The sequence below is a fragment of the Nycticebus coucang genome, chromosome 12, assembly GCF_027406575.1.
Source record: "Nycticebus coucang isolate mNycCou1 chromosome 12, mNycCou1.pri, whole genome shotgun sequence".
Classification (NCBI taxonomy): Eukaryota; Metazoa; Chordata; class Mammalia; order Primates; family Lorisidae; genus Nycticebus; species Nycticebus coucang.
This window is the reverse complement of record NC_069791.1, coordinates 9,601,405-9,615,454: the sequence shown is the minus strand read 5'-3', so window position 1 is coordinate 9,615,454 and position 14,050 is coordinate 9,601,405. Positions and strand designations below refer to the sequence as shown.

General features: G+C 45.4%; 1 protein-coding gene across 1 annotated transcript in view; it reads right to left on the bottom strand.

Annotated features, from left to right (window-relative positions):
* Positions 1 to 14,050, bottom strand: part of CS (citrate synthase) — a 38,560-nt gene that overhangs the window by 11,531 nt on the left and 12,979 nt on the right. The window contains exons 2-6 of the mRNA XM_053555982.1: positions 9,813 to 9,863; positions 5,274 to 5,381; positions 3,768 to 3,833; positions 3,434 to 3,565; positions 2,989 to 3,177 (exon numbers count right to left, since the gene is read on the bottom strand). Of these exons, the coding sequence (XP_053411957.1) occupies positions 2,989 to 3,177; positions 3,434 to 3,565; positions 3,768 to 3,833; positions 5,274 to 5,381; positions 9,813 to 9,863 (546 nt within the window). The remainder of the gene's footprint in view (positions 1 to 2,988; positions 3,178 to 3,433; positions 3,566 to 3,767; positions 3,834 to 5,273; positions 5,382 to 9,812; positions 9,864 to 14,050) is intronic.

The following is a 14,050-nucleotide window of genomic DNA, read 5'->3' as shown; positions in this document are numbered from 1 at the left end:
ACTGAAATGAAGGCCACAGCAAGCAAGGGAGTACAAGATTCTTCATTTCAGTGATCAAAGGGCAATGTTAAGCACGCAGCAGGTTTGGATGTCTGGGAAATAACCTTTTTTTTTTTTTTTTTTCTTTTCTTTCTGGAGATAGTCTTACTCTGTCACCCCAGGTACGGTGCAGTGGCATCATCATAGCTCACTGCAACCTCCAACTCCTGGGATCAAGTAATCCTTCTGCCTCACCCTGCTGAGTACCAGGGGCTACAGGCATGTACCACAATGCCTATATCACTCTTGATCAGGCTGTCTTGAACTCCTGAGCTCAAGGATTCCTCTTGCCATAGCCTCCCAGAGTGCTAAGATTCCATACAGGTGTGAGCCACCACATCTGGCCATTGCCCTGGGTAGAGTGCTGTGGCATCATAGTTCACAGCAACCTCCAACTCTTAGGCTCCCAGCAATTTTCTTTTCTCAGCCTCCTGAGTAGTAGGGACTACAGGGATTCACCACCACTCCTGGATAGTTTTTTCTACTTTTAGTATAAGAGACTAGGTCTTACACTTGCTCAGGCTGGTCTCTGAACTCGTGAGAGCTCAAACAATCCACCTGCCTCGGCCTCTGAGAGTGTAATGCATACAGGTGTGAGCCACTACTGGAAAATATTTTACAGATATCCATTATCAAGTTTGAAGGAGGTGTTTTTCCCCCCTTGTGGCAGTAAAGGTAAGTAATATTGTAACTAGTAACAGAAATTTCTGTGTGGCAAATTTCTTTCCTTTTTTTTTCCCTTTCTTTGGGAGAGTCTAAAGCTGTCTCCCTGGGCAGATTGCTGGGGCATCATAGCTCACAGCAACCTCCAACTTGGGCTCAAGCGATCCTCTTGGCCTCAATTTTTCTATTTTTTAGTAGAGACGGGGTTTCACTTTTGCTCAGGCTGTGCTCAAGCAATCCACCTGCCTCAGCCTCCTAGAGTGGTAAGATTATAGGCATGAGTCACCACACCCAGCCAGTGTGGCCAATTTCTAAAATATGTTCTAGCTAGAAGAACTGCTGCTCTTCATTTTTTTTTGTTTGAGACAGTCTCACTCTGTTGCCCTGGGTAGACAGAGTACCATGGCATCACAGCTCACAGCAACCTTAAACTCCTGGGTTCAAGTGATTCTCTTGCCTCAGCCTCCTGAGTAGCTGAGATTACAAGAGCCCACCACAACTCTCAGCTAATTTTTCTACTTTTTTTAGTAGAGATGGGGTCTAGCTCTTGCTTAGGCTGGTCTCAAACTCCTGAGGTCAAGCAATTCTCCCTCGTTGGCCTCCCAGAATGCTATGGTTATAGATGTCAGCCACCACGCTCGGCCCTGTTGGTCTTCACTTAACCTTTTCTGTTGTGCTGACACAGATAATTACTTGAATAGCATTTTTGAAAAAAAAGAAAAGCAATATATTCAGATTATATGACCTTGTGTACTTGCTGATTTTTTTTTTCTTTTTGAGACAGACTCTTACTCTGTTGCCCAGGCTAAAATGCCATGGCATCAGCCTATTTCACAGCAACCTCAAATTCCTGGGTTCAAACGATCTTCCTGCCTCAGCCTCCTGCTATGGGCCAGCTAATTCTTCTATTTCTAGTAGAGACAGGGTCTGTCTCTTCATCAGGCTGGTCTCAAACTCCTGAACTCAAGGATCATCTTGGCTTGGCTTCAGAGTGATAGGACTAAGGCGCTGAGCCACTGCACCTGGTCTGATGTGTGGCTTTATAAATGTTTTAAATAGTGTGAATAAGTATACTTTGCATTTTTCCTATACCAACCTTTCTAGTGGCAATCAGGTTAATATAAATTTCAAACCCTCCCTCTCTCCCCACTAACAGCAAACACATTTCTCTATACACAGTTGGCATTGAATAAATATTGACCAACCAAATGAAACAGGATTTGCCAAGGCCTCAAGGGGGTTTCATCAGACCATTGGATCATGCTATTCTGTGTCTTGCATCACGGTGAACTCTCTGAAGCAGACTGGTGGTTACCATCTCCTGGTCAAAAATCATTTAGTGTACTCGCATTGTAAAAAGGAAATTTTCTATTCCTATGCTATGTGTCTCCAAATAAGAAAAGAAAAGGGATGTCCTCTTATAAACTTAGCCAGATTATTTGTATTTTTACCCCGTGTCTGTGGGTATATGAAAAACTAGAAGGCAATGGAAGGAATTATGGACTATACACTGAAGTAAGAGACAACAACCCATTCCTCAACTAGAATCTAAACTAGTAAGGAAGGTCACTTTTCATTTTCAGAGGATAAAACTCATTTGTTTCTGGGTCGTATTCCCAGGATACTAAGGACCCTCCCACTCACTTCTCACAGGTATCTGGGGGTGGCCAGCCAGAACGCAGCTGATTGGCATGAGTCCTCCTCTAGACTCTAAAGTTGCTTTAGCTACTATTCACAACTTCTTAAAGTTTCTCTTAAATTTTCCTTATTTAAAGAGGAGGAGGCAGGGAAATGACCTGCTGGAACTAGGGTGAGACTGCTCTGTGAAATTTTCCTGACGGACCCTGTAGTTTTATCACAGCCTTTTCAATGTTCCAACAGTCCCGAGTACATACTTCTATTATGTGGTACTGCAAGATTATGGAATTCTAACTTTCTTGTTACATGTATATCACCCTAACCAAATAACCTTAGTGATAAAAACCATGCTCTATCTTTATAATCCCTAATAAGTGACATAAATCAAGCCCACAATGAAAATGTGTTAAGTTGGGGGCGGTGCCTGTGGCTCAAGGGGTAGGGCGCCGGTCCCATATGCCGGAGGTGGCGGGTTCAAACCCAGCCCCGGCCAAAAAAAAAAACAAAAAAAAAAAAGAAAATGTGTTAAGTTTCTGCAGTAACTCAAACAAGTAATTTTTCTCAAAAGTCTACATTCTTTTTCCTTCCTTCATACGTAAGTCCCTTAAATTCCCATCACACACCAGTCACCCCACTCAAATTTCCTACCTCCCAGTATTTGGTTCGGTTGATACCCTCTGCATATGCTCGGGCAAAGTTACTTTCACTGTTGAGGGCTGTGATGGCTGCACTGAGCTGAGACATGGGGTGTAGATTGGTGGGGAAGTTGTCCAGCATGGTGACCACATGGGAAGGCAGAGCAGCCCTCTTTGCCCACTCTTTTGAGAGCCAAGATACCTGTAGAAAAGGAGACACTGCTCAGAACACTAGCAAGGAAAAGAAAGAAGAAAAACAAAAGGACAGTGCATCTGAGTAAAGTCAAGAAGAGAGTTCCATTCAATCTACTTATATAGCAGAACTCTGCTCGGAATTCTTCCCCTCACTACACATCTCGACAAACTACCACCCATAGTCAGGTCAGGATTAAGTTTCTAAGATCAGAAAAAGGCAATGAAGAAGGAGAATGGGAAGGACTAATGTCCTTCTGCTTTACCTGCTCCTCTGTTGGAATCTGTCCCGTTACCAGCAGCCAAAATAAGCCCTCAGGCAAGGGTTCTTCCCCACCCTCAGCCTTGGGCAACAGTTTCTGGCATTCAGGGATACTAAATCCTCGGAAACGGATGCCCTTGATGGAGAAGAGTGAGAATTACAACTCTCAGTTGATATACTAAAAAGATAAATATGTTGTTCAGTTACTCCATACATACTTATTCTCTACCTTCCAAAATACAAATATACTTATTCTCCTTAACCTTGACTGGTCCAAGCCATGGTTTGCATAGTCAATAAACACAATAATTATAGTGATTGACATGAAGATATCTTACCTCATCAGGATCAAGAACTGATGTTTCATATACCAATCCTTTCATACCTCTCATGCCACCATACATCTGAAGAAGATGGGAGAAAAAAAAAAAAAGAGGCTATAACCAGTAGCTAGAATGACAATAGGACAGAGCTTGTTAGAACTTCATGGGATCTGGGAGAGGAAATTTATTCTGCAAGACTGCACTCAGGGGAAGATGTCTGAGCAGTTAACTTACTAAAGAACTGAACTTTGCAATGAAGACCGCTAATGTTGGAAATGAAGTTTTTCAGTTAAGAAATCACTATTTTTCAGGTGGTGCCTGTGGCTCAGTGAGTAGGGCGCTGGCCCCATATACCGAGGGTGGCAGGTTCAAACCTGGACCCAGCCAAACTGCAACAAAAAAATAGCCAGGCGTTGTGGCGGGTGCCTGTAGTCCCAGCTACTCGGGAGGCTGAAGCAAGAGAATCGCCTAAGCCCAGGAGTTGGAGGTTGCTTGTGAGCCGTGTGGTGCCACGGCACTCTACTGAGGGCGATAAAGTGACACTGTCTTTAAAAAAAAAAAAAAAAAATCACTATTTTTCTTTCATGCTTCTGCCTCTGCTTGCTTCCTTTCCTTACTAGACAAGTATTTTTTTCTCCTACCCACACTTAGTCCCCCAATACCAAATTTCAATCAACCAAAGTAAACAGAATGAGATATATTATAGGGGAAAGGGTGAAGACCAATAGCAAAAAACTGCTGTGACACTATCATCTGAGCTGCTCAGAATCTTTTTTTTTTTTTGTAAAGACAGAGTCTCACTGTACCGCCCCTTGGGTAGAGTGCCGTGGCGTCACACGGCTCACAGCAACCTCTTAACTCTTGGGCCCACGCGATTCTCCTGCCTCAGCCTCCCGAGCAGCTGGGACTACAGGCGCCCGCCACAACGCCCGGCTATTTTTTGGTTGCAGTTTGGCCGGGGCTGGGCTTGAACCCGCCACCCTCGGCACATGGGGCTGGCGCCCTACTCACTGAGCCACAGGTGCCACCCAGCTGCTCAGAATCTTAAGGCCGGGGAAAAGTCATCCTAATGCTGTTCTAGAGGGCCTATCAGGCTTATTAGGGCTGTGCTTTATCTGGATGGCTGGCATAGCATCAAAGACACAAAGTTCTGGCTCTAAAAACTGAGGCACTGGAATTAGGAACAGAAACTTCATCTTTCCTATAAAAGAATTAGGTTAAATTCAATCATTAAGGGAGGCGCCTGTGGCTCAAAGGAGTAGGGCGCCAGCCCCCATATGCTGGAAGTGGCAGGTTCAAACTCAGCCCCAGCCCAAAACTGCAAAAAAAAAAAACAAAAAAACAAAAAAACTCGAACATTCAATTTATAGAAAGGAACAATCTAATCCCAAAGGAACAACATAAACCTCAACATTTCTTGTATGGGACAGAATGAATTTGAATAGTCAGTGAAGAGAATGGTGCTTTTGTTAAACCATATTATAGAGCTCCTTTTCCCAGCCACAACTCCATTACCCTTACCATGTCCACAGTAATTTGGCCCACAACAGTCTTGCCATGTTGCTGCTTGAAGGTCTTAATTCTGGCCTGCTCTTTAGGTATCAGGTCAGCCAATATGTCTTTCAAATTCTAAAAATAGAAGCAGAAAATAAATAAACAAACAAATATCACCTAACAATAAAAAAATAAAATAAAAATAGAAGCAGAAGGGCTAAGTGACAGTCAAAAAGTTTATTAGAAGGCCAGCTTCATTCTCTGAGGCAAGAGAATTGCCTAAATCCAAGAGCTGGAGGTTGCTGTGAGCTGTGATGTCACAGCACTCTACCAAGGGCGACAAAAATAAGACTCTTGTCGGGCGGCGCCTGTGGCTCAGTCTGTAGGGCGCCAGCCCCATATACCGAGGGTGGCGGGTTCAAACCCGACCCCGGCTGAACTGCAACCAAAAAAAAATAGCCAGGCGTTGTGGCAGGCGCCTGTAGTCCCGGCTACTCGGGAGGCTGAGGCAGGAGAATCGCTTAAGCCCAGGAGTTGGAGGTTGCTGTGAGCTGTGTGAGGCCATGGCCCTCTACCGAGGGCCATAAAATGAGACTCTGTCTCTACCAAAAAAAAAAAAAAAAATAAGACTCTTGTCTCTAAAAAAAAAAAAAAAAAAAGGTAAACTGTATGTTATGTGTATTTTACCACAATCTAAAATGTTTAAATTATTCATTATTTTTATTTTTTGGAGAAAGTCTCACTTTGCTCTCCTTGGTAGAGTGCCACAGCATCATAGCTCATAGCAACCTCAGACCCTGGAGCTCAAGCAATTCTCTTGCCTCAGCCTCCCAAGTAGCTGGGACCATAGACACCTGCCACAACTTGGCTATTTTTAGAGATGGGGTCTCACTCTTGCTCAGGCTAGTCTCAAACTCATGAGCTCAGGTGATCCGCCCACCTGGCTTATCAGGTACTTTTGCCTAATTTTTTAAAAATTTAAATAAGGTGGCCAGGCGCAGTGACTCATGTCTGTAATTCCAGCACTATAGGAGGCTGAGGCAAGAGAACTGCTTAAGCCCAAAGAGTCTGAGGTTGCTGTGAACTGTGACGCCAAGGCACTCTACAAGGCAACAAAGAGATACTCCGTTACTGATGGGTTCAAACCTGGCCAGAGCCTGCTAAACAACAACAACAAAATGCCCCCAAAACCAAAAAGAACCCCACACACCTCTTGGGAGAGGGGACACAATTATAAGTGGGACTTTACCTAACAAATGAAAGCATGTAACATGGTTCTTTGTACCCTCAATGATTCACCAACAATAGTAAAAAAAAGGAGTGGCGCCTGTAGTACAGTGGTTATGGTGCCAGCCACATACACCAAGGCTGGCAGGTTCGAACCCAGCCTGGGCCAACTAAAAACAACAACAACTGCAACAAAAAATAGCTGGGTGTTGTGGCGGGCACCTGTAGTCCCAAGTACTTGGGAGGCTGTGGCAAGAGAATCGCTGAAGCCCAGGAGTTTGAGGTTGCTGTGAGCTATAACACCATAGCACTCTACTGAGGGTGCATGAGTACCCTCTGTCTCAAAAAAAAAAAAAAAAAAAGGGTTCCGTGCTCATAGCACAGTGGTTATGGTGCCAGTCACATACACTGAGGCTGGTGAGTTCAAACCCAGCCTGGGCCAACTAAACGACGACAACTGCAACAAAAAAATAGCCAGGGGCGGCGCCCATGACTCAGTGGGTAGGGCGATGGCCCCATATACCAAGGGTGGCAGGTTTGAATCCGGCCCAGGCCAAACTGCAACAAAAACATAGCCGGGTGTTGTGGTGGGCACCTGTAGTCCCAGCTACTTGGGAGGCTGAGGCAAGAGAATCGCCTAAGCCAGCAGTTCTCAAGCTGTGGGTTGCAACCTAAAGAAACTGTATTAATGGGCCACGGCCTTCAGAAGGTTGAGAACCACTGGCCTAAGCCCAGGAGTTGGAGGTTGCTGTGAGCTGTGACGCCACAGCACTCTAACAAGGGCGATAAACTGAGACTGTCTCTAAAAATAAATAAATAAATAAAATAGCTGGGCACTGTGCCAGGCACCTATAGTCCCAGCTACTCTGTAGGCTGAGGCAAGAGAACTGCTTAAGCCCAAGAGTTTGACGTTGTTGTGAGCCGTGATGCCATAGAGGGCAACAGAGTAAGACTGTCTCTTAAAAGAAAAAAAAAAAAGTATCTGATATTCCCACTTCATTATACAAGTAAATTTCTCTTTTTTTTATTTTTTATTTTTGGAGACAGAGTCTCACTCTGTTGCCCACATGGCATCAGCCTAGCTTGCAACAACCTCAAACTCCTGGATTCAAGCCATCTTGGGAGGCCTCATCCTCCCAAGCAGCTGGGACCAGAGGTACCCACTACAAACCCACATAATTTTTCTTTCTTTTTTTTTGAGACAGAGCCTCAAGCTGTCGCCCTGGTAACCTCCAACTCCTGGGCTTAGCCTCAGGCCAGGCACTGGGCAAGAGCCTCAGCCTCCCAAGGCACCTGCCACAACGCCCAGCTATTTTTTGGTTGTAGTGTCATTATTGTTTGGCAGGCCTGGGCTGGATTTAAACCTGCCAGCTCTGGTGTATGTGACTGGCGCCTTAGCCGATTAAGCTAAAGGCGTTGAGCCCAGCTAATTTTTCTATTTGCAGTAGAGATGGGGCCTCACTTTGCTTGGGCGGGTCTTGAACTCCTGAGCTCAAGAGATCCTCCTACCTCTGCCTCCCAGAGTGCTGTGATTACAGGCAGCTACTGAGCCCAGCCAAGTATTTGTCTTTTTTCTTTTTTTTTGAGACAGAGTCTCAAGCTGTCACCTTGGGTAGAGCGCCGTGGTGTCACAGCTCTCAGCAACCTCAAGCTATTAGACTTACTTGATTCTCATGCCTCAGCCTCCCATGTAGCTGGACTACAGGCACCCACCACAACACCCGGCTAATTTTGCTGTTGTTGTTACAATTGTCACTGTTGTTTTAGTTGACCCAGGCTGGATCTGAACCTATCGGCCTTGATGTATGTGGCCAGCACCCTACCCACTGAGGATAGCCGCCACCTAAATAATTTCTTAAGGGCGGCACCTGTGGCTCAGTCAGTAGGGCGCCTGCCCCATATACTAAGGGTGGCGGGTTCAAACCCGGCCCCGGCCGAACTGCAACCAAAAAATAGCCAGGCGTTGTGGCGGGCGCCTGTAGTCCCAGCTGCTCGGGAGGCTGAGGCAAGAGAATCGCTTGAGCCCAGGAGTTGGAGGTTGCTGTGAGCTGTGTGAGGCCACGGCACTCTACCGAGGGCCATAAAGTGAGACTCTGTCTCTACAAAAAAAAAAAAAAAAAATTTCTTAAAATACTACCATAGTAACGGCCAGGTATGGTGGCTCACACCTTTAATCCCAGCACTCTGGGAGGCTGAGGTGGTTGGATTACCTGAGCTCACAGGTTCAAGACTAGCCTGAGCCAGAGCAAGACCTTGTCTCTAAAAATAGCTGGGCATTGTGGTGGGCACTTGTAGTCCCAGATGCTTGGGAGCCTGAAGTAGGGGGATCATTTGAGCCCAAGAATTTTTTTTTTTTGTAGAGACAGAGTCTCACTTTATGGCCCTCGGTAGAGTGCCGTGGCCTCACACAGCTCACAGCAACCTCCAACTCATGGGCTTAAGCGATTCTCTTGCCTCAGCCTCCCGAGTAGCTGGGACTACAGGCGCCCGCCACAACGCCCGGCTATTTTTTGGTTGCAGTTTGGCCGGGGCCGGGCTTGAACCCGCCACCCTCGGTATATGGGGCTGGCGCCCTACCGACTGAGCCACAGGCGCCACCCTGAGCCCAAGAATTTGAGGTTGCTGTGAGCTATGATGCCACAGCACTCTACTCTGTCTCAAGAAAAAAATATATAGTACTATAGCAATAATAATAGTTATACAATGAATCCCCAACAATAAAAAAAAAAAAGTTATAACAACAATAATAAAGGGCACTTGTAGGAGACACTCTGAATAATAATACTTTCATTGTGAAAGTTTTGAGATACACAAATATCAAGAGAGATAAAATCCACACTGACAGAAAGAAATGAAACCCTCCCTACAAAACCAGTAAGCTGAGCCAAGTTGACACTTACACAGGTGAATCAGAAAGGACACTGTCAACTGTATTCTTGCAAGTGAAATAGTGGACCATAACACAGTGTGTCTCAAAACCTTTATAGTGCCCATATGCCGGCCCCATATGCCGGAGGTGGTGGGTTCAAACCCATCCCCGGCCAAAAGAAAAAAAGGAAAGTGATTCTTATATAGCCGGGCGTTGTGGCAGGCGCCTGTAGTCCCAGCTATTCAGAAGGCTGAGGCAAGAGAATCGCTTAAGCCCAGGAATTGGAGGTTGCTGTGAGCTGTATGATGCCATGGCACTCTACCAAGGGCCATAAAGTGAGACTCTGTCTCTACCAAAAAAAACACAAAAAACCTTTATAGTGACTCATGTTGTAAGAAAAAAGGTGGGCACCAAACCCTCTGTCCCAGAGTCAGGCTGTCCAATAATTCTGTCTTCTTTCCAGACCTTACCGTAGAGGAAGCACTGGCATGCCGGGCAGCAAGAACAAGACAGGATGCATTCTGCAAAGCAAAAAGAAAAACTTTATGTGAAAGTTAACTCCTTCCTCCTTTGTATTAACGAGGAGGAGTTACAGTGACTCAACCTCTCTCTCCTCATCTTAGCCTTTTAGGAAAGTTTGTCAAAGAAAGCTGTAAAAAGCCCTGAACTGCTTGGGAGGAGTTACCAGTCTGGAAACAGCAGCAGGTTTAACTCTGCTACTTGGATTCAAAGCTTCACTACATTCCTTGAAGAGTCTTTCCCATCACCTGGGCACCAGAGCAGTTGTTGAGTATCCAGTCCATCTCAATCTAGTGTCAGTATTTCTGAGTGGCCCGAGGAAAAATGAATGAGGAAAGTGACCAATTACTTAACGCTGCTGGTGATATCTCCCCCACACCTGGTCTCTTAGCAGTACTTCAACCTCTCTGGTCTAGGAGAGTCCACAAGCAGAGGGCAGCCTTTCACATCGTAATTCTCACCCTCCGAGAAACAGCACAGAGAAGACAGACTACTTGGCAGCGATGGAAACCTGAAAACTGGAAATTTTTTTAGAACACTGCCAAGACAAAATACTTATTAAGCTACCATTGTGTTTGAACAAAGGAGAAACACATATTTTCAGATAAACAAAAACTGAGTTTATTGCAGATACTAAGGAATTTTAAAAGATATGCTTCAGAAAGAAAATTATCCAGAAAGACAAGTGTGGGACTCACGAAGCCTAGCTCTCCCTACAGAGATAAATATTTGGTTAAGTATAAAATGTCTGGTCTCCTTAAGTACTAAATTTGACAATCAATATCTCTGACACTTCTTGAGGTTTTTTGGGGGGTGGGGTGTGTGTGTGTAAAGGTATAGCCTCATTCTTTCAAACACATGTTTTGGCTTGTAATTACCTTTAAAAAAATGTTTTTAGGGTAGCGCCTGTGGCTCAGCGAGTAGGGTGCCAGCCCCATATACCAAGGGCGGTGGATTCAAACCCGGCCCTGGCCAAACAAAAAATAGCCAGGCGTTGTGGCAGACGCCTGTAGTCCCAGCTACTGGAAGGCTGAGGCAAGAGAATCGCCTAAGCCCAAGAGCTGGAGCTGTAACGCCACAGCACTCTACAGAGGATGATGGAGTGAAACTCTGTCTCTTAAAAAAGGAAAAAAAAAAAAATAGCTGGGCATTGTGGCGGGCAACTATAGTCCCAGCTACTTGGGAGGCTAAGGCAAGAGGTCGCCTAAGTCCAGGAGTTGGAGGTTACTGTGAGCTGTGACGCCACAGCACTCTACCGAGGGTGACAAAGTGAAACTGTCTCAAAAAAATATATATATATAGGGCGGCGCCTGTGGCTCAAGGAGTAGGGCGCCGGTCCCATATGCCGGAGGTGGCGGGTTCAAACCCAGCCCCAGGCCAAAAACCACAAAAAAAACCCAAAAACTATATATATATATATATAGAGAGAGAGAGAGAGAGAGAGAGAGAGTGTTTTTTTGTTTTGTTTTTTTTTTTTGTGGTTTTTGGCCGAGGCTGGGTTTGAACCCGCCATCTCCGGCATATGGGACCAGCGCCCCACTCCTTGAGCCACAGGCGCCGCCCTGGATTATGTTATTTTTCAATGAGTTCCTCATGGAACCAATGCAGACAACTTGAAGTATCAAAGAAAAATTTGGGGAGGAAGTGGCTAACGAATGCACAGTATGTTGATGGTTTGAAAAGTACCATTGTGGGCGGCGCCTGTGGCTCAGTCAGTAAGGCGCCGGCCCCATATACCGAGGGTGGCGAGTTCAAACCCAGCCCCGGCTGAACTGCAATCAAAAAAAAAAAAAATAGCTGGGCGTTGTGGTGGGCGCCTGTAGTCCCAGCTACTTGGGAGGCTGAGGCAAGAGAATCGCTTAAGCCCAGGAGTTGGAGGTTGCTGTGAGCCGTGTGATGCCACGGCACTCTACCGAGGGCCATAAAGTGAGACTCTGTCTCTACAAAAAAAAAACCAAAACAAAAACAAACAACAAAAAAAACCGAAAAGTACCATTGTGGGCTTGGTAGCACAGTGGTTACAGCGCCAGTCACATACACCGAAGGTGGTAGGTTAGCACCTAGCCTGGGCCAGCTAAACAACAGTAACAAACAATAGCTGGGCGTTATGGCGGGCGCCTGTAGTCCCAGCTACTTGACAGGCTGAGGCAAGAGACTCACTTAAGCCCAAGAGTTTGAGGTTGCTGTGAGTTATGACCACTCTATGAAGGTACCATAGTGAGACTCTGTCTTAAAAAAACAAAAAAGTTGGGCGGCGCCTGTGGCTCAGTCGGTAGGGCGCCGGCCCCATATACCAAGGGTGGTGGGTTCAAACCCAGCCCCGGCCAAACTGCAACCAAAAAATAGCCGGGCGTTGTGGCGGGCGCCTGTAGTCCCAGCTACTTGGGAGGCTGAGGCAAGAGAATCGCTTAAGCCCAGGAGTTGGAGGTTGCTGTGAGCTGTGTGAGGCCATGGCACTCTACTGAGGGCCATAAAGCGAGACTCTGTCTCTACAAAAAAAAAAAAAAAAGTTACGTTCTAGGTTGGGTGAGGTATCTCACACCTGTAATCCTAGCACTCTGGGAGGCCGAGGCAGGTGGATTGCCTGAGCTCATAGGTATGAGACCAGCCTGAGCCAGAGCCAGACCTCATCTCTAAGAATAGCCAGGCATCGTGGCAGGCGCCTGTAGTCCCAGCTGCTTGGGAGGCTGAGACAAGAGAATTGCTTAAGCCCAAGAGTTTCAGGTTGCTGTGAGCTATGACACCACAGCATTCTAGTGAGGCCTACGAAGTGAGACTGTCTCAAAAAAAAAAAAAAAAAAGGCAAGTTCCATTCCGGTGATTTTAATCTTGAAAATGAGCCACATGGGGCCGGGCCCGGTGGCTCACGCGTATAATCCCAGCACTCTGGGAGGCCGAGTTGGGCGGATTGCTTGAGCTCAGGAGTTCTAGACCAGCCTGACCAAAGAGAGACCCCCATCTCTAAAAATAGCCAGGTGTTGTGGCAGGCAACTGTAGTCCTAGTTACTTAGGAGGCAAAAGAATAGCTTGAGCCAGGTGGCACCTGTGGCTCAAAGGAGTAGGGCGCCAGCCCCAAATACCAGAGGTAGCCGGTTCAAACCCAGCCCTGGCCAAAAAGTGCAAAAAAAAAAAAAAAAAAAAGAATAGCTTGAGCCCAAGAGTTTGAGGTTGCTGTGAGCTATGAAGCCATGACATTCTATTGAGGGCAACAAAGTGAGACTCTGCCTCAAAAATAAATAAATAAAAATAAACAGCTGAGACTGGTCAATAGAGACAGCCCAATACTCTTGAAAGACAACTGTTGCACAAACAACCCTACTCCAAGTATAGAAGCTGCACTTGGAAACTCTGTCATCCACCATATTCACCAGCTCTTACACCAACTGCATTTGACTTCTTCCAGCTTTGGGACTACTTCTTGCAAGGAAAAATATTAAAAATATTCAAAAGAGAAAAAATATTCAAAAGGCTATGGAAAACTCCTTTTGCAATTTCATTGCCATTAGCTCCCTAGGCTTCTTCTTCACTGCTGACATACATAAGCTACTGTTAAGAGGGGCAAAACTGTATTGATCATTCAGGCACGTACTTTAATGGTACTGCTTCTTGTCTGAGATATAATAAACTAAACTTTTCACCCAAAACTGGGCATTTCAGGTTTAACGACCTAACAGCATGGCTAGTTTAAATTTTTCTATGTGTAGGGATAGGATTTTTTCCCCCAAAGGAGAAACTACTTTCTATAAGACTACAGAGTTCCCATAGAAGTTTAACACCAATGTTAAAATAAGACAACCAATTATACTACTAACTAGGAATAAGGACTTAGATGAGAAAATTAATTTTTCTGCACTAGATTGTTTTGAAGAGAAAATGAGAGTCAAAGGAAGTCTCAGTTACCTGCTCTACAATATGGTGCTTATATCCATCATATAACTCACAGGATTATCTTGTGATAATTAAACTGTAGTGGATATGAAAATACCTTGCAAATTAAAAAGATTACACACAGACACACAAACAAATATGCAACAAGTCTACACCTTTCCTCCTTTTGTCAAAAGACCTTTCCTGGTAATTACTGCCCTGTTATGTGGCTGTGCAGAAACCATTTGAACAGGTGGTACTATATAAATTATAAAAAGCTACATGTGTCAAATGAGAGCTGTAGGCAGGAAGCTTTTTAGAA